The 25648-nt window shown below is 41.0% G+C and overlaps 2 protein-coding genes across 4 annotated transcripts in view; one reads left to right on the top strand and one right to left on the bottom strand.

Moving 5' to 3' along the window:
- Nucleotides 1-13302: 13302 nt before the first annotated feature.
- TIMM21 (translocase of inner mitochondrial membrane 21) lies at nucleotides 13303-19634 on the bottom strand. Its single transcript, XM_030489559.1, has 6 exons — nucleotides 18991-19634; nucleotides 17287-17349; nucleotides 17090-17187; nucleotides 16035-16108; nucleotides 13882-13987; nucleotides 13303-13788 (listed from the first exon to the last, which is right to left on the bottom strand). The coding sequence occupies exons 1-6, from the start codon at nucleotides 19298-19300 to the stop codon at nucleotides 13696-13698; spliced, it is 744 nt and encodes a 247-aa protein (XP_030345419.1). The 5' UTR covers nucleotides 19301-19634; the 3' UTR covers nucleotides 13303-13695.
- A 534-nt stretch (nucleotides 19635-20168) lies between these two features.
- FBXO15 (F-box protein 15) overlaps nucleotides 20169-25648 on the top strand; it is a 28539-nt gene continuing 23059 nt past the window's right edge. Inside the window, exons 1-2 of one of the 3 annotated variants that reach the window (XM_030489527.1) lie at nucleotides 20169-20424; nucleotides 23673-23792. In XM_030489527.1, the coding sequence (XP_030345387.1) occupies nucleotides 20291-20424; nucleotides 23673-23792 (254 nt within the window). In that variant the 5' untranslated portion in view covers nucleotides 20169-20290. Of the gene's footprint in view, nucleotides 20425-22064; nucleotides 22125-23672; nucleotides 23793-25648 lie in introns of those variants that run through there. The other 2 variants (XM_030489537.1, XM_030489545.1) reach the window with 2 other exon arrangements.

The raw sequence follows: 25648 nt of genomic DNA, 5'->3' as shown, positions 1-25648 counted from the left end.
TAATTTGCTTACACCTTTAAATAAAACATTGTTGAAATTTGGCATACATGCCAACATGGAAAACTGCTCATTTTGTGTAAGAAATTCATAAAGCTAGGCTTGAATCTAGTAGAGTTCTCAACCCAAATCATTATCTTTAAACGTGCTTGTAAGTATCCTACTGAATGAGGACCCCTAAGTAAGTTCATACTGCATTTTTTTGAGCCTGTAGTCCAAACAGTGCTAAATCTACAGAACACATTTTACCAAGACTTTCCATCACAAAGCTCTGTGTAAACACCGATTAATCCAGTTACCACATTGGGAGCTCTGAAGTGGAAAAAGAGACTTGTTAAAGGCATCAATGTGGATTTAATGAGTCTAAGCTGGGCCTAAAACGAAGGAGTTTCAGTCCTCACGCCATGGAAATAAATCCTCTCCTGACCCAAGTGTATCAAGGGAAGAGATGATGGATCCCAATGGGTCCTCAAGGCTGTCTGCTGGCAGTCTCCTCCCCAGCATACCCATGCTGCAAAACTTGTACATGTTAAACAGGTGACCTAGGACAATTTGGTCATTTTTTGCAAATTTTTCAATTGCTAGCAGTGCATGGTTGTTTGCAATCATTCAATAAGACCTGCCGCTAAAAGGCCTTGGGAAAAACATCCTCTTCCATTGCTATAGACCTCCGCTCCAGCCTCTGTTTATCACCTTTCCTATGGCAATAGGAAAAACCAAAGGACTTATGGACATGACAGGGTATAACTGAGACATGGTGGCTGAAGGAGCCACACATCCCCAGGGTGAGCTGGGATGTGCTAATTAAACCAGATCTGCCAGTCTCTGCCCCTGACAGGGGCTCTGCTGCGGCTGCTGTAATTACGGAGAATAAGTGGCTGATAATCTCAACACAGAACAAATCCATGTTGGAATAGTTCTCTAGATAAGGTTTATTTTGTTTTGTTTTTCCCTTTTAGTTATTGATATTCTTCTCTACAGCAGAATCTCACAGCTCTGCTTAATCAAAGTCATGCCTTGGGCGCCCAAGTAGAGGTCCCAGGCTCCCTGCAGCAGCTGTGTTGGGTCTGCTGAAAGGATTTTGCAGCACTCAACTCCAATTCAGCAGCGAGCTGCTCAGCTGGCTTCAACCATCCTGAGCGTGAAAGATGCAAGGATCTGTCAGCACTCGGAAAAGTTTCAGATGTTACCATTTAAAAATACGACGAAAACGTTTTCCAAGAAAGCTATTGCTAGTTACTTGCCATAAATCCCATAGGAAAGGGTGAGATGCTAGGAAAAGGCTGTTTGTGAGGCTCCAGGGGATTTTCTGCTGCCCAGTGGAATATCTCCATGGGTCTGAACCAGCAGCCATGATAGGGTGGGGTATGGTCACCCTGGGTGCCCAGGCTTGGGCACCCCAAGGCATCTATTTGTGCCATGGCCCAGGAAGGGCTGCCCTGTCCCAGTTACTGGGGGAGAACCACAGGCGGGGGTATTATCTTCGGCCTGTGGGAAGCAGACAAGGGTAATTATCACTTTTTTGTGTATTGACAAAGTTTCTCTGGATTTTCATAGGAATAAAAGACCACATTTCTGCCACGGAAGCTGTCTGCAGGCAAATCCAAAATCCTCGCTTCAAATCAGAGGTTGCTGGAGCTGCCAGAATAGGATCTTTGTATATTTCATCAGGCAGGGGAGAAAGGGAGACACGTTTTTTTGCTCAGCCTTGGCCCCAGAAAACAGGCAAGCTGTCTTGGCTGAAGGTTTTGGTGAATGAATGTGGGGGAAAATTGGCTGATAACAGATGCTCATTGTGTAAAATTTAATTCCAAGTTGTTAAAGAACTGTAAGCAGGACTTCTCTAGCTTTTATAGTTGATGTTATCACTTTGTATTCATCAAACAATAACTGCTAATACTGCCTGCCTTCTGTTGTCTCTGTATGCCCTTCATTCTGTTCAGATTTCTAACAACACAGCAATGCCATCAAATTTGAAGTGCAGCAGCTGGAGGCAAAGACAGCATCCTTAATGGCACTACTTTCATGCAAACACCATGCTCAGGGAACTAATTGCAAAGTTCACTTACCTGAAAGATGGAAAATCATTTGGCAAACAAATGTCTTCACCAGGTCAGTACATTTGAGGTAGAAATACCTTACTGACCACAATACTTTGACTTACTTATTTATCAGTCGTTCGTGAGGGAAGATGGATTACACTGAAAAAAAGCATTAAACCAAAGTGACCAAGTCCATAACTGCTGCTCATGGGCAGCCCACAGACTCTTCTCCAGGCCCCTTTTCCATAAGACCTGAAAGCTCCTGAGTGCTGCTTTCCCCTTTGTGGGGACAACCAGGCTGTGGCCTCTGCAGCAATGCTGTGGGCGATGGTCAGGAAGGTGGAAAACTACTATCAGCCCAGGGCAGCTGCCCTTCCAGGACCATGTTTTTTGATGGTCCGAGCCTCCCAGGATCTAATTAATGAACCTGGGATATAAACATTATGACTGGAAAATGTCATGATACTTGAAACCTCCCTATGGCTTTCCTGACAGAGCTACCTGTCCCTCATTGTGACTGGTCTGGATCTGATACTGAGAAATCTGAGAGGGGTTTTAGAGATAATGATTGTTGTCTGAGAAGGACTGGAGAGTCAATGGAAGTACAGATATCCAAAAATAATTTCCCTGCTAAGTAGGAGTTAATTTGTTTACACTGGGCATGTCTGTATGAAAACCAGTAATTTCTGCAAGTATAAATGTCATATTCAGTTGAAAGAAGCCCCTGATATATTTTCTATGCAAACTCCAGGTGTGATTGAAGTCAAATTCAAATTTTAAAAGAAGCATCAAAAATACGTGCCATTAAGCCTGCAGATCTGTTTATGCAGTTGCCTCAACTGAGTAGCAGCGTCTATGGAAATATTTATATGTTCCATTAATTGGGACAAGAAAACAATATATACCTGTTAAGCATTGCACACTATCGTGACATTCTTCAAATAGTAATGCATTTGGTGTTTGCCTTCTCAGGACCTCACTGGAAATGCAGTCCAAACAAACTAAAGATGTGAATTGAAAAGTCAAGCATTAAACTGCATTACACAGTAATATGTGGACACTGCTAGCCGGAATTACAGTGTCCTTAATTCAATCTGCTTTAGTTCTCCTTGGAAATAAAATAAATTAAATAAAGGCCACTTTAGGCTTTTTAATTCTTAATGAGAATATCCACACAAAAGTGTAAAGAAATTAAACTAATCCACATTAAAATACTCACATGCATTTTCTTGAGGCTGCCTCCAGAAACCATACCTGACTCACATGTGGAATTCAGGGAAGATTTTAAAGGCTGACACATACAGCTCCTCTCTTCTCATTTATCATCTTTTCTCTCTGTATTGTTGCCCAGTCAGCAGACGTAAATGTGTGTCTGTTCCTTTAGCTTACTGCCATAACTAAACCCACTGTTGGTTGCCACTAGGGTTCTGTTTTTGGGCAATTAAATATGTGCTAGAAGGGTGGAGACCTAGCAGGGAAAGTGTCATGGTTGCTTAATACGCAATATCTTCACCCCCTCCCCCCCCCCAAGAAACAAAAATGAGGGGTTGCTTTATATTCACAGTCTGATTACGCTTGAGTAATTGCATAGGCAAAGAAACTAAGACGCAAGCGGTTTCCCCTGTATTAAAGGCATTTTCTAGGAGGAGAATAATTTTACAACCAGGGAGATTGCTGCATCCTCTCTTAAGCAGACTTAAGAGGGGATGCGGTTGCAGCATCCAACATGGCAGTGAGCAGCTTAGCCGTTAGGCTGTCCTGAGGAACACAGGCAGGACAGACACAACCATCACACAGAATTCTGTGACTGCATCTTGGGGAACACCTCCTGCGAGTCTCCAATGCAGCAGTGATGGGAAGCACCAAGCCGAGCAAAAGTACACAGACCTCTTGGGTATTTTTAAGTCTCAATACGTGAGACTTTTGTAAAACAGGTCATGACATGGGGGGTGTATGCAGCTTTTGGGCCACAAGATAAGGAGCTCAGCCTAGAAGGAGGTTTTGCAGAGGGTTACTGTAAGGTAATTTTGTGATTAAGCTTATTCTTGGTTAGCTGATCCTGGACATGCCCCATGCAAGTGAGGGCATGCTGGGGAACACGCAGAATGGGAAAACTGAAGAATGTGTTAAAAAACCCCTACATGCTTTGCTTGCATTTTCTTTGAGGTATGGGCTTGTCCTTGATGCTAATGCAGGTCAGTTACCCCTACGTCTGTCACCTTTACTGTTTTTCTTATCATCTCCTTGGATTATGGAAGAAAGTATTTATATTGTGAATTATGAAGCTGCCAACTACAAATCTGTTTGTTTTGTCAATCCTGTTTTTCAAGAAATCATTGAAACTCTTTCCTTAACAGTTATTTCTGATGAAGTATAGAAAACAGGTTGAAATTTCTGCTTGCAGTGTTGAGTAAATATATCATGTTCAGATCAGACACTCACAAGCTCCTTTTTAATACTAAAATATGCTATTTTCAGCATAAACTACAGTTACAGTTCAGTTTTCATGACTTGGAAACATATATGTTTGGGCCCTGAAACTGTGACAGCACAGATTCACAGTTACAGAGCCGTGCCTGAAGTGCTACAGGGAGGACTAGTTCGTGGGATAGTTTCTAAAAACTGCTGAGCTCCAAAAACTGCTGAGGACTAAGAACTCTATCTCATTATTAAAAATATCTAGTAATTGAAACAGATATCGGTAATTGAAACAGAAATAACCACCCTTCTTTGTACTTCCCTTTTTGTACAAAGGTTTCAAGCTAAAAGATCTGGCAGTGCAAAGCTGTCATTCTTTGGTGTCTAGGAAGGTGGTGCTAAACTACAAATTATGACCAAAGCCGAGGGAGCTTGCTTTCCTTGCAGGTAAAGGACTTAATGATGGTATAGTTAAGGTTTGTTGAAGCCTTGAAAGATGTTAGAAGGAATGCAAAGGGAGTCAAAAAGGAAGGTGAATGGGCTTAGGGTAATATTATTTAATGTCTACTAATGTAGTTCCCAGTTCAGTGTTATCATAGAATCATAGAATCACAGAATAGTTAGGGTTGGAAAGGACCTTAAGATCATCTAGTTCCAACCCCCCTGCCATTGGCAGGGACGCCTCACACTAGACCATGTCACCCAAAGTTCTGTCCAACCTGGCCTTGAACACTGCCAGGGATGGAGCATTTACCACTTCTTTGGGTAACCCGTTCCAGTGCCTCACCACCCTCACAGTAAAGAACTTCTTCCTTGTATCCAACCTGAACTTCCCCTGTTTAAGTGTTAGGAAAGCTCAATGCTTTCTGCAGTTTCACTTAGTTTTGCTGTATGAGAAGAATCAAGATCTGCTCTCAGCTTTATGGCTTTTATTCATGCAGCCCATTACATCATGGAGCAACATGTGTGCTCCCACTCATGGCATGTGGTGCTATGGCTCCTGTTTGTATCAGAAGAAAGCTGCATCCAGCTCAGAGAAACATATTTTATTCTTTATATGCATAAAGAAGTTCTTACTGCCCTTAAGCGATGGGTTTCATTCTGTTCATACAGAATGAAGCTCTATGGTTTGCTCTGTTTTTTAATCTGAGCTTAAAAGTGAGGTTCTGCTTCTTGTCACATTCTTTTTCAAGTCCAAAAAGCTTTTCACTAAAACCAGAGATTATTTGCAGTCCAGGGATATGGGGCACTCAGGAATACCAGGCTTGGACTACTGGACACTTTAGCCCTTCATTATCAGTGCTAATATTATCAGTTTCCAGTGAAACTTCCTGTATGATCATGGATTTCTTGAGGTATGGCCTGACTTTTTTCAATGTCATGACCTATTATGTAATGATTTCTTTACTCATCACTCTAATAGACAGAAGCGATGAGATCTTCTTCCTGGAAAAATACTTTTGAGTGCCTGACTTGAAATGTGTTTAAGAAATGTGCTCAAGAGTTTCTGAAAACTTGTCCCTCTGGATTTCTTAAACTCATTGTTTTATTCTGAGGTCTCCTGCCTACCTGCCCAGGCTTTCTGCCATTTCCCTTCATTACCTGATTCTCATAACACTCATTTTGTGACAGGTGATTATTAGAGCAGGGAGAAAGACAAAAATACTTGCTCCAGGCCCACGGAAGGGATGGATGACAGAATTTACTTCAGAATCAGTATTTCCTGAGTCCCAGCCCTGTGCTCATTACTGGTTTAAGTGATGCAGAAAGTTATCTGTATCATTACTGACAAGTCCTTATTGTTACAAAGCAAATTATTTCAGTATGAAAGTGCTCCTCATGTAACCCTGTGCATTGCGGCAGTGATATATAGGCCGTTCCAAAAATATCCATGTTATTTTTTGTCTTTAAAATCCCAGTGAGATCTGCAGGGTCAGTGCAGAAAGCATGGCCTGAGGAATGTGTGTGGTACGCAGAGGTCTGAAAGACCAGCCCACAGCTGGCCTCCAGCAAACCACCTCTTATTCCCAGGGAAGAGATCCTTGAATTAGAGACAGAAACCTTTCCCGAGGCTCCAAGACTGACCAGAATGTAACTTTCAGAAAGCCATCAAATGTCTGCCATTTGAAAGGTGGAGATTCCCACAAGTATGAGACCAGCAGGCACAGCAAGCAAAATACTTTATAAGTCATCTCAGTGACCTCAACATGGGTATATATGGGCTGGTTGCTCCCGAACTCTATCGCAAGGTACAGCAGTGGAGCCACATCAGACTGGGCATATAGCAGAAGCGTTTAATGCTCCTGCACAGCAAGATTGCTCACTGGCTATGGCGTTGCCAAACAATGTTCATAGAAGCGTGTTAAATCCAAAAAATTAGACTTCACTCTGTGGAATACACACTCATTTTCTTCACCTTACGATGGTTTCTCAGAGCATTAATTTTTCTTTGATCTTGTATGTGTTGATATTTATGTTGTGGTGGATAATTATTTTGTAGATGTCATGTAGGAACACTTTGCTTAGGCAGCACAGGGCCAGCCCTCTGTGGAAAGGAAGTCACTATGTCACATCCCTCATGTGGCTGGTACAGCACAATGGCTAGCCTGTGGGTAAACAGGGCTGACTGTGACATTGGCAGTTGGTTTAGAATTAATACTTTCAACATGAAAAATGCAAATTTTTACAAAACCACCAAAACCAAATCATTATATTTTCATTTTGCTATTCCATCCCAAAGGCTGACTGACAACTACCAGTGAAAGCAGCACTATTTTTCTAGCCTTTACCATTACAATGCAGGATTGAGTGAGGGATTATCAAGGAGAAACTGCCATCATGATTCACGCAGTGCAGCAGATATTAGAGATGACAGGCTCTAATCACAGCACAAGTTACATCCTTGTGCTTATCTGATTTTTTCTTGTTAATTCCCCTTGAAGCATTTGCCATTGAGAGATGTCTGGAGCTTTTGTATATGTCAGTCTTTGCAGGTTTGGATGGGGTGCTGACATCAGTTAGAAAATGAAGGGATCGATCTGACCCACCATCCAGAATACATCACTTGTGAGTTCCACATGGCTTATGCAGACCCCAGTGATCTCAGATCACAGTAGGAACGCCACTGGAGACCTGACTTGGTCTGTAATGGTAGGTGTCTGTTTCTGAATGGCCTCAGAAGCTGGTTTACTTTGATGTTATATGAAAAGCTTACCAAGGTGAGGTCAAGAACGTATATACATACATACATATATATATGTATGTAGGTATTTCTATTATGTATATAAAATATACATGATATAACATATAAGCTTTACGTTATATATTGATATATTTTTATGCATATGCATGTATATGTATTTATGCAGAAACATATGCCACATTAATATGCTAATAACTGCAGAATATGCAGAGGCCTGGTTTGGATGACATTGTTCTTTGGAATTAATTCCCCTTAATCAGGTTTTGATGGGGCAGGGATGAATTCCTTGACTTTTACTTTGGATATAAACCATTGTGTATCATATGGTATAGTGATCTAACCATACTTCCAGATTTTCATGGGGAATACATTGAATGCTATACTGCTGCTGTTACATTTAGAAATAAGACACTCAGTAACATCAAAATGATTTTCCTGAAATACTTTCACTTTATTTACCTTAACATATGGTAAAATATTTCGTAGCTGTAAGACTACCTGTCATGCAGATGCTGCTGAATTATAGGCTGTAAACACTGACTTTATACCGCCTTTTAAGTGAGTCAAGTATGATGGAAAAGTTGGAAAAAGCCACAGGAGAAAAGCCGCCGGCTCTAGAAACCTTGGAAACTGGCGGTGTAATATGTCTTCCTCAGCTTTCATTCTGCTGAATTAAATATAGGTAAAGAGAAATGCAGACATGGAAGCTAGGCATAATATTTTGAAGGAAAACAGAAATACATTTAGAGATTCTATTCTATTCTATTCTATTCTATTCTATTTTGGGGGCAGGACTCCCCCAAAAAAGGTGTTAAAAGGGAAATTCAGGGAAGAGAAGTGGGAAGAATGCAAAAAAATTAGTTAAGTAGGACACTTTTCACGGATGTTTTCAGGCAAAAATGTGACTTATTATGAGGCTTTTATGCTCAAGACAATTGATAAAAAGCTGCTTTCTGTCTTAAATCTTGAGCTGTCTCAGCTATTTTTCTCCATCACTTTTATCCTTACCACTGCTACACCCTTGAACATGGTGGCTCTGTAGCCTAAGGAGGAGGAGAGGGTACTTGGATCTCACCAGCTATTACACCGAAAAGCAGCTGGTGGCACACTGCAAATCTGCACTCTGCCTTCAGGATGTGGCTTCATGTTATTAAACCCAGGGTAATGCATGGCCCCAGACAGCAGTTCACTTCCAGCCCCTCTATGGCTGTTGTAGCACTAATGAAGCAAATCAGTTGTCAGGGAATATAGCCACGTTATGTATGTAACTGTAATAAGGCACTGCTATGGCTGAGATCGTTATGTTTCTGGTGGGGAAAAAAAAAAAAGAAAAAAAGAATTGGGATTGGAATTGCAAAGCAACCCCATTCCTATAAGTGAAAACATGCTTGGATAAATGAAGGTTAATAGAGTTAATACAAGAAGGCAACTCATGCTAGAGAACATAATTGTGATTCAGATAGAGGGGAATCGTGATTAAATGGAGATTGGATAAACATGATTATCCTGGAAATGTTTCTCAGCACAGCACCGGGAGGTTTTAAGATGCAGAGGCAGGCACTTGTACATGATCTGGAAGCAAAGATTATGTACACCGCCGCCAGCTCCCCTAGGTATTCCACCACTGCGGCTGGTTGCCCATGCTGCTGCACAGTGGCAGGCAATAAATTCAGTTAACTTTAAAGTCTATTTTGCCTGCAACTGTAATTGGCAAGTGATCTCCATCTTCATCCCAAACCCCAAGATTTCTCAAGCAGCAAACTTTTATATAGGTAGGTAAATATTCATACTTGCCGTATATGACAACTAAACCTGACACTTTCTATTAGTTTAAAATCCCTGATACTTTTTAGATGTATTGTCATCTCCTTTATGTTGATAATTATAAGCTTACTTACTATGTTTTCTCCACAACTTGTATCACTTTTTATGTGGCTATTCAAAATGAAATGCAGTTTGATACTGAACACTGAGAGGCAAACACGACGCTTTCCAAACTGAACTCCTTTACTGAAACAGGTACTTGTGTTTCTTTCTTTTATTTGTTGAGTTACAAATGTTCCTTGATGACCTATATGAGATGAAAGGAATCATATATATTCCTCCTAGGACAACCACAGACTTCCAAACAAACTTTTTAATTTTTTTTTCCTTTTCTTTCCTTTTACTTGAAAATATTTTTGCTACATTTTCAACTTTTAACTATGTATCATTATTAAGAAAATCTAAATATAGTGAATCTGAATACGGGATGGTATTAATTCACATTATTCTAGAATTCCTATAGATTATTCTATGTAACACATGCAGAATAAAAAAATCCCTAAGAATTTACTAAGAAAAACTATCAAATACTTCTGCTGTTCAATTATTTACAGTACAGGTTGGAATCATTGTTTCATGATTCTTGGTATATTGTATCATAACGACTTCCCAGCTGCCTAAGGAGAATTTGCACTGGAGCTCTATTATTCTCTATTCTGAGCAAGTGAACACCTCTCCAGTGGCTAAGCCTGTCCCCCCTCCCCCCCCCGAAAAAAAGAGGTTGGGGGGAGAACTTTTTGCTTTCATATTTCTCTATTTTTCCAGTACCAACTGTACTCCAAATCTTCAAGCAGACTTCACAAACCCATATACAGGGGCCAGTTATGAGCCCCTACTGTCATCTTTAAGCTTGCTCCTTGAAACTAGGTGGCTGATCATTTACACATTCGAATAATCCTATGCGTATTAGGATGGATGGCATCCCTTGTGATAGTGAGATGAGGCTGAGAACAAAAAGTGAACTGAAATTATTTGCGAAACCCCCCAGCACATCTTGTCTTTTTATTTCCACAGCTGCCATGTGACACAATAATTGTCTTACATTCCTGTCTCCTCTGCTTCTTAAGTAAGTTTGTTGAAGTTTGCTGTATCAGACATGCATTTATTTGCAACCATTCCCAAGATCATGACTCCATTACCTAAATCGATTGTTGAAACTTGATTTCTTTGCTGGAATTCTTTATGTATCAAGGCAATTTTTAAACTCAGTCAGTCATGCACGACATTTTTCATTTCCAGTCTAAAATTCCATTTCCTTAGAGAGATCTGCTGTTTACCGAAGCTTAGTAAAAGAGTAGTCATTTTTTATATTTTAAAGTTTTCATAAAATTAATTTCCTGAAGGTCTATTTCTTTCTGTCACAATACAGCAAGTATACAGAGAGACCTAGACTCAGAGGTCATGTAGATGACAGACTAACATTATTATTCCCACAAACCAGCTCAAAGGATGTTGGCTGCCTAGACTATACGCACAAGTTTTGGCATCCACAAAAATGAAGGCAGAGACACCAAAGTTAAGACAAAGTTACACACCTACCTCAAGTACATTTTGAGTAGTCTGCAACACAATGTTTCTGGAAAAACAGCATTTCAATGGTGAGTGAAATATTTTAATTTCCTAAGGGAGAAATGGGTTTTGAACATATGTATTTTTATTAATTCTGCAACAATCAAAACTTAACCCTGGAAAATGTGTTTAATTTCCATGAAAACATTATTGTTTGAGCTCTGACTTCCTGGCAGTGATTTTTTTTCCAGAGCTTTAGTAACATGACAGTTTCACATCAGAAAGTAACCTGCATATGCTATAATTTTGTGCTTTTCAGAGAAAAAGAGGAAAGAGCTTTAAAAAGAAAACACTTAAACATTTACTGCCTGAAAAGCAAAGCTGAACCTTCCAGTTACCTACCTTTCTATAAGCTAGCCTGTTGTTGACATGTTGTTGACATGGAGGTTTACAGTGGCTTTCAGGCAGCTTGATATGGTAGAAACTCATGAAGGCAAGGCAAATATAGTATTATATTTTCTAGTTTAAACTGTGTATTTTTATGTATCTTGCTTTGCAAAAGGTGAAGAACGATTACATTTTTATCAAGGTATAGTATGGGCTTAAGGCTAGTGATCTTAGATTATAAACTTATATAGCTGGCAGTATTTCTGATGTGCTGTGACAATCATGCTGACTTGCATTCATGACAAAACTCTTGCAGAGATGGTTCTCAGTAACCACCACAGTATGACAGATGCTTATAGCAAGTGAACATAAGCGGTGGCATGGTAAATATGGTGTGTAATGCTATCTATCAGTCAGTTTCACTGCAACAGGCTGCAGTGAAATGAGGATCTTAATTATTTTCTTCTTTTTTTTTATGCGGTTATAAATCAACTACGTTAGTTTGAAAATTTCTTCTGAATCAAAAGTTTTGGCAAGTGAAATGCTAAGAATTAGGAAGAGTCATAAGTCAAAAGGTGTTATTAACCCTACTGCTTTCAAGAAAATAACATGAAGAACAATGGGAATCAATTGCTTTCATTATTTAAAGACACTTCTTTAGATGGACATTAATGATGTCAGCAACTGTAGGTAAAAATAAAAGTTTTTCAAAGTTACTTCATGGTGGTGATACCAAGAACCACAACAATTTCTCATACTTACACTAGGGAGACACCAACAGGGAACTCCATGACTTTTGATTATATGTGAAATTATAGGCTTGTTAGTCTTGACAGGCATCCATTGAGGGATGAAAGCAAGCGGACAAATCTGTAGCTCTTCTGAAACTAATGGATATGAAGTAACTTCGGTCGATCTCAACTGATGTTCCAAGTTCTGTAAAAATCCCTTAGGCCTGCACAGTATAAGTCAGTTACATTGTGTACAGTGTTGAAACTCCAAAACTCCTTGCAGTTCAACACAGACTGACATTGGTGGCTGTTCTGCTAAAATGGTTACTCTGCCCACATGACTGTGATGAATGCGTGATTCATCTTCACTGAATACTTTCAAATATTATGAGGATCTGACTGAAGTCAAGGTTGTAGTGATTATGGCAGCTATCTGGGTGTAACAAAGTATTATGTTTAGTTGTTATGATTATGGAGGTGAGATTACTGGGAGACAGATCAATAGGATGGCTTAAATCCAGAACAGTATTACTGAAGGTCTACATATAGCATTTGTGGCATTGTATGAGGGAATATTGTATGAACTTTAGAACAGTCCAAATATACCATTAAATGAACTCAGAGTAAGGGCTGATAACTGAACATCAGCGTATGCTTAATGCAGGGATAACACACTAGTGAACTGAAAAACTGGTAACGTGATAGGTAACTAAATGCATTAGTTTGTGTTTTAAGAAAGTGGTTAAATGTAAGAAGCTAAAGCTTGAATGTTTTTGGTTGGTGCTGCTTGGCAGATCAGCTGCCAAACTGAGTCTGATTATTAATACACAGGGTTATGCTTGCCATCTGCCATGCTGCACTAAGGAAGAAACCCAGGTGAAAAATTTGGTCACGAGCTGAACTTTTAAGTTTGGGTAAACCTATATGCATCTGATCTCCAGAAGACCTGGATTAATTGATAGAAATACTGTGAGCAGTGCTGAGCGGCTACAACTCTGCAGAACAGCATGGCAAACGTTAAGTTGTTAAGTTATTTAGAAGACACCGATAATGAAGTCTTTATCTTCAGTCACTTGTCATGGGTGTGTTTCTCCACAGTTCCTATCCTTACATTCCCTTGGGCTAGATCTCCTGTGTATCGTTTTACTTTCTTATCTACAAAGGCATCCAGAATGAAACCAGTGAGTTTATCTAAACTTAAAATACAACTTTCTTTATTGCAGTGCTAGTGGAAAATCCAAGCAAAGGAAGACAACCCCCCCCATCCAAATCTAACATCTTGGTAGACTCAGCTTTTGGGTGTGCAGAAGTATTATCCAGCATTAAACTGTTTATTATGAGCCATTATTTTCCTATGTCAAAAGTATTTGCCATAAGTGATGGCTCTACTATTATTTCATTGGCTTCATTTCAAATCCCGTATCCGTTATTGTGAAAGACTTAATGGAGGCCTTGAGAGGCTGCATCCTCTAACACAACCCCACAGTTGCAAGATACAATCGAGAATACCAAACAACTCGTGCAGACTGGCGACACCAGTATCATCCAGTACTTGATCAGATGAGACAGCAACTTTGATCATTGGCTATCTGTTATCTTCTATGATAATGGTTCTTCTAGGATAGGTGTCAACGTCCACGAATATGTAGTGGACCTCAAATCTTCCTCTCTCAGGATTCTGTAAGGAAAACAATTTCAGGCTGGTTTTTTTCTCTTTGGTAGTTTAAACTCAAGATTAAGCTTGTCAGCTCTATCAAGCAATTGTACATACCTCTTTGACTTCCATGTGGACTGTTCCCCGCTTCCCTGATTCAGAGCCCTCAATATAGAACTTCAAACGCATGTATTTCAGTCCATCCTTTACGTATTCAATGTGACTAAAACAGCAAAACAAAAACCCAACCCACCCAGCAAGGATACATGTTATACGCTAGTTAAACTTAAAATTTAAACTTCTTCTTTAGAGAAACTGCTTAACTATTTTGTGAGAAAGTGTATTCCAATGCAATCCTTATGCTACTATGGGTTCGTTCTCTACTCCTCTTCCGAAGCTCTGCTGTGAGCATATAAGGACTAGTGGAGTTAAAAGAACTAATTAGCAGTTGAGAATTAACAGATGAAGTGCTTAAATGTCCTCACCCCAGCCCTCCCCTCAAAACTCAACAGCAATCCAGTGGCTGAAAATTCTGGAATTTCCTTTCATTTATTCTAAAGAACCCCCAGATTAAAAGCCTGACATGCAGAAAGGAACACCCACATCACCAAAACTGCCAGGATTTGGGGGTTTTTAGGCACTTAAAACTAGGTTACCAAGCCAAAGCACACAAACAATATTTTGTTAACTTAATTATCAATTTTCAGGTTGGTTAAATCACATCAAAACAAACACTTTACTATATGCTTGACTTATTTTGGCAATAATTTTGTTCTACCAAAGCTGTGTAACTTTGGCACTGATATCAGATCTCCAGTCTAAATGCTGATATTTAGACTGGAGTTAGGTTATACTCAGTATTAGACAAAGGTCATGTCACTTTCAAGGTGACCACTTCCAGAAACTAATGCTCGAACTAAAGTTTTGGTGCCAGTTTATGTTTCCTACTGAAATTACTAAGTGCTGCATACTACCAAGCTCTTATTTTCATCAGTCATGGCCAGATACATACTGTGAATTAAGCTTCCAATATGTTTAAGGTGACATTATGGGTTACATAGAACAAAGATGAATTAAGAGCCTTACTGCAGTAAATTCACATTCAAGGTGTTCATACACACACACACACAAATTGCCCTTTTTGAGACATTTAAGGTCATCCTTATACTGCAGACACAAACTCTACAATCTTACAAAGTCTTCAGCTCAAAAATTTATTTAACATACTAAACTTTCAAACTGATGGAAATTAAATACTAGGAAAGCTTACAGTGCATTTACTTATTTACACAGTTTCTTTTACAGACAGGTGCTTAAAACATTTTCCTTTTCATATCCTTTTCATTTAGCGGCTCCACTTTAAACACTTTTTTACAGTCTGGTGAAAAGATAAAACTTCCACCGGTAAATATCACTTTCCTCTTGAAAAAAAAAAATTCTCAATTTCATGGTTCAAGTTATGTATCTGGGCTTATGTGTCCCATCCTGTATGAAACCTCTGTGAGTAAATTCACGTCAAAGGACACAATAAAGACATAGCCCCTACTGGGTTATAGGGCAGGGAGATTTCACATTTTCTAAGAATTATTTCTGTTATTCCCCTCAAAAGAAGAATAATAAATACACTGATGAAAGGTTTAGGTGAGAGATGTTCTGTTAAATACACAGTATAGATGTGACCTCAAGTACCAGAAATCAGTTTAAGAAATGGGCAGCCAATACTGCAGATCAGGTTGGGACAATGTAATTGCTGCAGTGACTACAACCTATACAGTCAGACCCAGCTCAGCTTCAGAGCAAGCTGGATTCTTGAAAGTCTGAAATTTAGTACCTCCTGCTCTTTCTGGCCTGATAAAAACTACTGCTTCAAAAGGAGAAAAACTCCTCAAGAACAACTTTTCAAAGAACAATTTCACTCTATTTGAGGGTTTCAGACTTTAAACTTCAGTCAGATCCCTGCTCCCCAGATTCATGCCTAGGCCTCAGTACTGCTCCCTTCAGGCTCATACAATTTTTTGGAAAGCCCAGCTCTATGTTTACTGTGCTGGTTTTGAAGCACTCAAAATTGGCATTTTATATTGTATGTACACCGTATTTAGTGATATGTGCTCCACAAGACGTACTGCAAAATACTGTTTCCGTTTTCACTCAAAAGAAACAGGGTATGTCACATGCAGTTCATTAATCTAGATCTAACTTTCTATTATGTGACCCAAAATGTCTCTGCTGTGCAGAAACTGTGTCTGTATGGGGCAAACACCAAAGGGCACCTGACAAGCTGTCGTCTTCCTCTTCTTGTTGCCTCCCCATAACCTTTAACAGATTCACCAAAAACACCGATTATCTACAAGAGAAAAGAGGTTTGAGTTGTTAGAAGGTATCACATTGAAACAGATATTCCAGTACCAGCTCACCCCCCTGCTGTGAATGTATTTTCTTTCAACAAAATGCCCCTTTTAAGTCTGATGTGTCAAGGGCAGAAGAGTTAATGAAAGAGAACAGTATAAGGAAAATTCCTGTGCATTTCAGTGCTTTTCTTTACAATCATGTATTGGATGTCTAAAATAAATCCCACTATCTTCCATTTGTACTGTTCTCTGCCATTATGACATTTTAATCTGTCTTCTTATTGTGTATTTTATACTTTACCGACATTTTGTGTAAAAAGGAAAAGAAAGCATGAAATATTTGCTCGTCTCCTCCAAGACAGTATGTTTCAAAGTTTAAAATGCAAAGTTTAAAATGCAATTCCCCTTCACATTATCTAAAAAACATTAGAAATTCAATTTTTTTTGCCCAGATCTGTAAAGCCAGACCAAATGAATCTAGTTTTAACCTAGTTGGTTAAAAAGAGAGGGTGATTTTTACTGTGTAAACACTGCACAGAAGTTTTAATTCTACAAACTTGTTTCAAACTTGTCTCCGTTTTATTCTAGTGACAACTTGTTACTTCATTTCTAGGCTATCCTCAGCGGCATCTGTGGCAATCTTGTTTGAAAGCTATTCTGTGCATTTCTTGCTTTGCCTGAAGCAGTGGCTTTTAGACTCCAGTTTTAGACTGACTTTTGTTTACATCTAGCTATCTTATGTGACTGTGTGATAACATGACTGTTCTCTCTTTTTCTGTTAGCCATGGGAATGCTATCTGTGTTTCTCATGAAGAGTTTAAATTCCTGGATACTTAAGCAGTGCTTCACAGTATGACTGAACCTTCGTAAAGTGTCACAACAGACACTTGTGAGGTTCCTTGTGCAAACTTTTGACTCAAAGTGAGACAGTAAACTACTGAGAAACATAAACTTGTGACTAAGGTTCAAAAACCAACCTCAGGGTGAGATCTGCATTTCTCCAAGGCATCTCCATAGATCTTACTTGGACTAGAAGAAGAGAATAGCTCTTTAAAAATCACATAAAACAAACCACCTGTAACAGAAACAACAGCAAATGGAATGAAAATTAATCAAACCAGATGAAATTAATGAAAAGCATCTTCTGATAAAGAATATAATTTTTAGAAATAACCTGTAACACCAATTCCAACAAGCACCACAATAAAATAGGTAAAGTCTCTTCCAGCATCTTTCACTGAAATAGACAGAAAACAAGCAGGAGTTACAATCTTGTACAGTAAGATTTGAATAGCTTTCTTCTATAAATGCTCTTCTATTTGTCTGTAGCTCAAGCAACATTTTGGCATAAGAAAAAAATCCACCAACAGCTTCATAATGCCTCATCACTAAAAGAAAAGAGACCACGGAACATCTCTTTATCTTGTACGCAGCATGTCTGTATCTCTGTACTAAGCCTTACTATTTTCTTTTTTCCTACTAAGTGTTTTCAAGACCCAGAATAGCACTTACTGCTACTTTTTGTGTACATGACAGCTAGTTTTTTTTAAGAAGTAACGAGGTATTTAGCACTGCAGTACTCATGCTACCATGTAAACCCACAATCATTGCAATCCTTACACAATGAAAGGGAAAAGTAAAAAATGAAAAGGCATAAGCTTATAAATTGCATACATTGAAAATAACTGATTTTATGAGTTCTCAGTAAACAATAAAAAGGAGGAATATTAGACCAAAATATGTATTTTATTTGAGATCATTAACTGCAGTTTATGTGATTAATTTTTATCTATTAGTTTTTGTCTAAGGTGTCAGCATACACGCCAAAAAAAAAACCAACCAACCAACCAGTCATATGAGATTCTCTGTTACAAAACATTTTTGAGAACCTGGAAAGAAACTACTGATCTGCTTAGGCAATAAAGGTGTGCCTTTCAGTCAAATACAAGTTACCGGGGAAACTTTAATAACGATTTCTCCTGTAGTCTTCTAACCGAGGGTGTTTTTACCAAACCTTTTCAAAGCACTGAGGATTTTTGAGGCTAATTATGCAGAAACTACTTTTCACTGAAGTGAGTGAGAGCAACCAAAGTGACAGCCATCCTATAAAGAAACTAGTATCACATGTAAAGGCTTAACAATTTTGCTAGAAATAAACTGTTTTAACAGCTTCAAGGCAGGCTGTGTGCAATAGGTTTGCCGTTTGAAAAGGAAAATGAGAGGTGACTACATAGAGTCACTGCATATTTTGGGTTGGAAGGCACCTTCAAAGGTCATTTAATCCAACTCCCTGCAATGAGCAGGGACATCCCCAACTAAGTCAGGCTGCCCAGAGCCACATCCAGCCTGGCCTTGAGTGTTTCCAGGGATGGGGCATCCACCAACTCTCTGAGCAACCTGTGCCAGTATTTTACCACCCTCATTGTAAACAAGTTTTCCTCACATCCAGCCTGAATCTTCCCTCTTTTAGTTTAAAACCATTACCCCTTGTCTTATTGCAACAAGCCCTGCTAAAAAGTCTTTCTCCATCTTTCTAATAGGCCCCTTCTAAGCACTGAAAGACCACAATACTTGGAGCCTTCTCTTCTCCAGGCCGAAGCCCAACTCTCTCAGCCTTTCCTCATCGGAAATCTTATCCCTGATGTGACTTAACCACTAAATCAGCAAGCTGTTTGGAAGAAGCCACTAATTTCTGTTCTGCTTGTGCAATACATACACTGAAACGGATCAACTGCTGCAAACAATAGAACGCGGAAAGAAACGGGCGGGGTGTTTTAAATTCCAGCGTTTTGGGGCTGTACGATCTCAGCTGCAGCAGTAATCTTCTTCGTGCCAGAGCACAGTGTTCCCACTCACGAGTGACTACAGCCCGTCTTACCTCTCTGAGCAGCAGACAGCAAAGTTTCTTCTTTCCCAGCCCTTTGCACGGACACATGTTTGCTATTATCGCCAGGTTTCTCAGCTCTCAGCCCTCCCGCTTGCGTACCGATACTCCGCGGGCCGACCCGGAGCAGCAAGGCGCGCTCCCTGCAGTGGATTTGGTGCCGCCACCTCACGCACAGGCGGAGGCACGGCCCGGGCCCCGTCTGCAGCAGGGCCCAGCCGAGGGGAGCGAGCAGCCGCCTCCCCAGGGCGGCCCGCACCCGCTCGCCGCGCTGCCCGGCCCGCGCAAGGGAGGCGGGCAGCATGCCGGGGCTCGGCTCCCAGCCGCCCTCACGGAAGCACGGCCGAGCTAAACGGGAAGCTTCCGCCACTCGCCACCGTCCCCCCGGGGACCCCTCGGGGAAGAGTCAGGACAGCCCCCCGCCCCGAGCGTGTCTCCGCGGCCGCCGCTCCCGGTCAGGAGCCCCCATCACCCTTCACCGGGCAGCAGCCGCCGCTCGCCGTTGCCCCAGCGGAAATCTTGCCGCGGGCGGCGGGGAGGACAGCAGCGGCGGGCCCTGGGAGCGGTAGTTTAAACGGGCTCCCTCTTGCGCCCGCCACCAGGAACGGCTCCCGGCAACATCACTACAGCGACCGCCATGCCGAGCGCCGCCGCCGCAGCCCCGACCCGCCATCACGGGGCGGGGGCCCCCGGCCTCTAAGCGGGGGGTGACCCCCGCGTCGTAAGACCGCGGTCCTGGTCACCCTTTATAGGCATTTTAATTCATATATATAAATATATATTTTTTCTTTTTGCTCTTGCACGCACAGGTGCCTAACAGCAACGCAGGTGACTTTTCCATGAATGGATACCACCAGAGAACGTGCTCCGGCTTCCCGGGGACGGCGCAGCGGCTCACTGCGGGGCGGGGAGCGGGGGACGCCTTAACAGGGGCTCAGGGCGGGAGTCGCTGCGGTTCCCCAGTGTTAGCGCTTTCCGTGTGCCCCACACCGGGCTGCTCGGGTGCCCAAGGACCGCCGCGGCAGGGACGACAGCTGTCCTGCCGCGGGTCTGCCCCGCTGGCGCATTCGGAGCCAGCTCCAGCGCCTGCTGGGAGCTCTCGGAGGTGGCGTCGCGCCGCTCTCCCGCTGCAGACAAACTTCTTGGGGCAGAGTTCCCGCAGGTTGCCCCTCCCCTGGGCGGTGGCAGCGCCGCGGTACTGCAGCAGCTTCCCCGCAGCGTCACGTAGGAGGCGGCAGCGCCCGTCCCTCCCTCCCTCCCGCGGTGAGGCGGCTGTCCCTTGGCGGAGCCGGCCATGGCGACGGGCCGTGGCAGGGACCTGCGCAGCGCGGCGCCGGCAGCCGCCGTGGCGGCTTCTCCCGGTGCCGCAGAGGTCGGGCCGTCGTCGCCGCCTTTAACCCCCGGTGCTGCCTCGGCCGTGAGGCCCAGGTAACGGTCTCCCTGCCCGGAATGGGGAAAGGCTGCCAGGCGGCGTCGAGCGATGTTGCAGCGCTGTGCGCCCCAGAGCTGCCTGCTTGTCTTCGGGCACGTTGTCCATAGGGAGCGGTTTGATGTCTAGCTCCTGTTGCTGGTCTGGGAACCCCCTTTCACCCGCATCACAGCTGTGGTTTCAAGCCCTGAACTCGCCACAAATCAGGCATACTCCTTTATGGCCACAGTGCTTTCCTCTCTCTGGCCCTGTGGAGGGGATGTGTTTGTGGAGGTGACACCTTGTGATAGGAAGCACGGGCATTCCCACGTGTAGAGAAGGTTTAATGCGTTGTTTTCTGTCTGGGTAGTGGGGCTTAAACTTGGGTATGGGCTTGAGTTTAGAAGTAGTAGTGAGTGGCCTTTCAGTTTGTAAAAGGGGCCTATAAGAAAGATGGGGAGAGGTTTTTAGCAGGGCCTGTTACGACAGGACGAGGGGTAATGGCTTTAAGAGGGAAGATTTGGGCTGGATGTGAGGAAGAAATTCGTTACAGTGAAGGTGGTAAAATACTGGAACAGGCTGTCCAGAGAGGTGGTAGATGTGCCATCACTGGAGACTCCAAAGGCCAGGCTGGATGTGGTTCTGGGCCACCTGATCTAGTTGAAGAAGTCCCTGCTCATTGCAGGGGGGTTGGACTAGATGACCTTTGAAAGTCCCTTCCAACCCAAACTATTCTATGATAAGCAGTATCCTGTCTACAAAGTACTAGCTAGCTTTGTGGCTAATGTGTATATGTTGAGGGTAGTATATGGGAGGATTTTGTAGCACATGGGAGGATTTCATTGTGGAAAGCGTGATTTACTGTAATTCTTACAGTAAAGGTTCAGCTTCCAAAAGTTTAAATCTTTGAGGCAAAGTTGAGAAAGCATGATTTTCTGCTGATTCATTTGTACCACCTTGGGTTTCATAGCAGTTTCATCGACCTCATTTTTTTAACCTGTAAATGACATCCCTAATACCCACCTTTTTAAAAGAGTTTGGAATTGTTAGCTGAGAAGAAGAAACAAGATGTCAAAACATTACTGTAATTTCTGTTTATCCCCAGGTATGCATTTAACCTGTAGAGGAGTCAGGGTTTGTCAGTACTTAAAGCTCTGTATACTTTCTTTGAAATAGTTTTGTTCCCTGGCCAGCAAAAAACCCAATAGTAATTTGCAGATACCACAGGGTATAAAAGTGTAAATACTGGCACAAAACTGAGTCCCACAAATTGAAAGCTATTGAAATAGCAGTTAAGGTTGTTGGGCCTCTAAGCAGGAACATCTCGTTCGTCACTAGAAGTCTCTAAAAGAGGGGGAGTAACATTGATTTTTAACTTGGGCAGGCAAGCTTTGTCAATACAATGTGGAAGTGTTTTGTTAATACTAATTTCAAGTCTTAGCAGAAACAATTCTTAAAAAGAGTTTATGCAATGGATTTGCTGTTATTTCTTCATACCTTAAGAATATTTTTGGTTTGGAAGATGAAAAAATTAAGTACTTTTTTTGAACCGAAGCTTAAAAAAGTGATAGATACTATGTTGAAGTTTTCAAGGCATGTGTAGGCAGCATTTCTCTTACTTCAGAAATTTCTTCCGGTGGTGAAGAAGAGAGAGATGCAAGGAGTGGTTAAAAAGAGAGCAAGGACTGAATAGAGACGATGCAAGTTATGCTTGTACCAGGTAAAGTGTGTTGTAAAAACCTGGATTCAGCTCCTGATCTGAATTACTTTTGTACCTGGCATCTGTGCAAGTATGTCACTCCAGAATGTGCCCAAATTAAGTATCTTTGTGCTTTAAGCATACGCAGGGGAATAGGCTGGGACGTGCTGCCCAGAATGATCCAGAAATGGTAGTTCTGCTGCTGTTGGACATGACTTATATCCCTGAATCCCTTCAGTGGGCTTTTGAAAAATGACAGCCTTATCTTATCGATTAAGTGTACTTCTTGATAATAATGCATGAGTAAAACATTTGCTTGACCTTCAGGGTGTATTTAATGTACAGTAGTTGTTAATTTTGTCAGCCTATGAGTGAAGTTAGTCTGTTGTTTTAGCCAAGCTGAAATGGGTGTCATTTTGTGTTATGCTTATAACAATTTGCGCTAAAACTGGGATTTTTTAAATTTATTTATCTATTTATTTTACCTAGCACAGTTGACAATGTAGGGCAGAGTTGTTCTGTTCTTCTGATTTTTATTTTTCTTTGAGCACAAACCAGTCTCAAATCAAGAACAGTGTGCATTAAATGCACGTGGTACCCACGTACTTCAAAATGAGATTGTAATTTTTTTTCCAAAAATTAGTTGTTTGCTTGGAAACCCACAGTTGGATTGACTGAGTGTTGGAAAGTCAGTTGGCAGTACAGACCATCACTGACAGAGTGTATGGGGAGCTCTGTCTGCGTGGTGGCGTCAGTGGGTATGAAGCGTAAGGATTTCATTAAGTCTGAAACTCCCCTATGAATATTTTTGTGTGGTTGAGTGATAGTGTTTGTAATTACAGCTTCCAAAATTCTTACTATCAGGAAACTTGGAAAAAATGTGTGGCCAGTCGGATTTTTAGAATTTATTCGTGTTAAAATTACACAAAGTTGCTTTCTTTAGTAAAAGTAATTTTTGTTGAAACTGTTACGTGTTAATGAGCAATAAAAACATTGATACCCATTTTGCCTGTTGAACTAGCACTTACGTCGCAGATTTGTGGGGTTTTTTTGTAGGGGAAAATCTGAAATAAGACTATAACCTTGTTTCAAATAAGATTCTGCTGTGTAGTCCAAGGAATTCTGTTTGAGCCTTGTCAGTTTTTGAGAAAGTTTCAAGGTATTGTTTTATTTGATATCTTTCAATAGTTTAACAAATTTGTATGGCTCAAAAGCATCTCTGGAGTACTTTTGAAGCATGATTATGGTGGCCACAGTGGTGCATCTGTCTAAAATTAATGTATCTCTATTGAATTCAGACTGATTTGGTGGTGCAACACTGTTCCCTTCTGACTGCTGTGAGCGATTAATCATAGGAGAGACACCTGTGAGTTTAAATCTGGCAGGTATTTTAACTTGGTGACAATTGTCCAAATTTCTGAACTGATAATAATGAGTTGACAAATATTCAGAGAATTTATGTAGTGTGTTCCCTGAATCCCCTCTCATTTGAGATGTGGTGTCTTAAGTGTGCACAATACACATATTCTTTTTGTGATGATGTGATGCCTAAAAGCTTTTCCTTCTCAGAAATAGGTCAAGGAGCTCTGCTGCCAGGCCTCAGGGAGATTCTAGAGCCGTACATGCTGGAATTAAAAGTCTGTATTTGACACCTTCCATAAAACCAGAGTCTAATTTGGGCATTGAAAGGTGAGTATGTCTTCAGTTTAGGAGTAAGAGTGGAACACCCCTTGCAGACTATATGCCATTTTTTGACTGCTTACAGTTATTGAGTTCATGCCTTGGAGAGTTCCTTATCAAATATTTTGAGTTGAAAATAAAAGATTTGTTTTCCTGGCCTACTTTGGGATCCTGTGTTGACCTGATGTTTTCTGGTATGGTTCTTCCTCACGTCCTTTTTGAAGTTCATATAAAGTATATAGGTGAAGACTTCAGCAGCAACTTTGCAAATCATGGCCTGTGTTGTTCCTTTAGAATAAAAATTGTTATTATATTACTTTGATAAAAGCCAATTTGGAATTAAACTTCTATGTTTCTCTTGATGATTGTTGCTTTGTATAGAGAGGCTTAGGCTGGTGGAGTGGGATGAGAGGGGAGGAATACAGTGGCTACTGCACATTTGCTGCAAGGTAGATGTTTACCTTCCTGTTTGACAGTGAAAGGGTGCTTTCAGTGTAGTCATGTGTTGTTGCCTTTTTTAAAATTAGTTAGGTTTCTACAGAAGACATCTAAGAATATGTTACAGGAAAGATTAATTAATTTTGTAATACACATTTTGTAACTTCCTGTGTAGTCATTTTTCTGTTTTCCTTTGGATGGCCAGTTCAATCCCTTACGCTGTTAATTTGGTGTGAAAGACAAGAGGGGAAAAAAAGGGGAAAAAAAAGCTTCTTTCAAAGAAAAAATAATATTGTTGTAAAAACCACTGTTGAGAATTCTGGATCAAGCATATTATTTTAGTTAATCTGCAGCTTTTTAAGGGATCATTTCTAAATTCTCTCTGGAATAATGCACTAACTGCTTTGGACTTACAGTGTTTGAGTTATTTCACGTAATAACTGTGCAAGTTTTGGCACAATCATCTCTGTGTTAGTGCAGCTAGGATTCTGTGTTTTGATACAAACTTTGGAGTGTTGGCATTTATTCCATACTTGAAAGCTGTGTGCTTCTGGATAAAGTATTATAAATCATCAAGTGCTGTAAATGACACACTAGTAAATGGACAAGAGACACAGCTGAAGTGTTGACTTTCATAGCACCTTGTATTTTAAGTGGTGATTTTGATGTTACCATAGTTTCGTGCTCCAAAACTTAGAGTATAAAATGCATCTTTTTTAAAACTCTCTGTAGTTACCAGATACTACTCTAAGGGTATGAGGTTTCTGTCTGTTAATACAAAAATCAGATTATGTTGTGCTTGTACGTAGGTTGGCACCTGTATTTCGGGTAGCCTTACAGAGGCACAGAAACATTAATGTTCAGGAAATTCCACTCAGCTCTTATTTTGTATTTGACATCTTTCTCTTGGCATAAATTGCCAACAGCGAAAACTATATGAGACCCCTGAGCACATGTGATTTGGAGGTTTTTATGGGGTAGAGCCCTGTCTCACTGTTTGACTAGGACATTTATGTTGTGGTGCATCCTAAGCACTGACACCACAGTCAGGAGGAGACTGAGTATAGGCAGTTCTGGCAAATGCTAGTGGTTGTGGACTATGTGTTAAAATCATGGTACAAGCAGTGAGAAACTGAAGTTGAATGAGGTAGCTTCATGTCAAACTGGGTTAAAGTTAACAAAGTTTAATGAAAATGCAAAGCTATAACTTTTCACGTAATTGTGCTGTGCCACTTGAATAGGTTGTGGTGAATTGTTTTTAAAAAATGACTTATGTCAGAGATACAGATCAGAACCCAAACTCTTCAAATTAACTCTTCTGATGAGTTTTGATTTGTTATTTGAAAGCTGATAGTTTCCATCTCTTGTTTTGCTCTGGTTTGGAATTAAAATTCTTTGCCATTGTAATTTCTGGGGTTTGCAGGCAA

Source organism: Strigops habroptila, chromosome 1 (assembly GCF_004027225.2).
Source record: "Strigops habroptila isolate Jane chromosome 1, bStrHab1.2.pri, whole genome shotgun sequence".
Lineage (NCBI taxonomy): Eukaryota > Metazoa > Chordata > Aves > Psittaciformes > Psittacidae > Strigops > Strigops habroptila.
The sequence above is the reverse complement of the archived record's forward strand: the minus strand, read 5'-3'. Positions and strand labels throughout refer to the sequence as shown.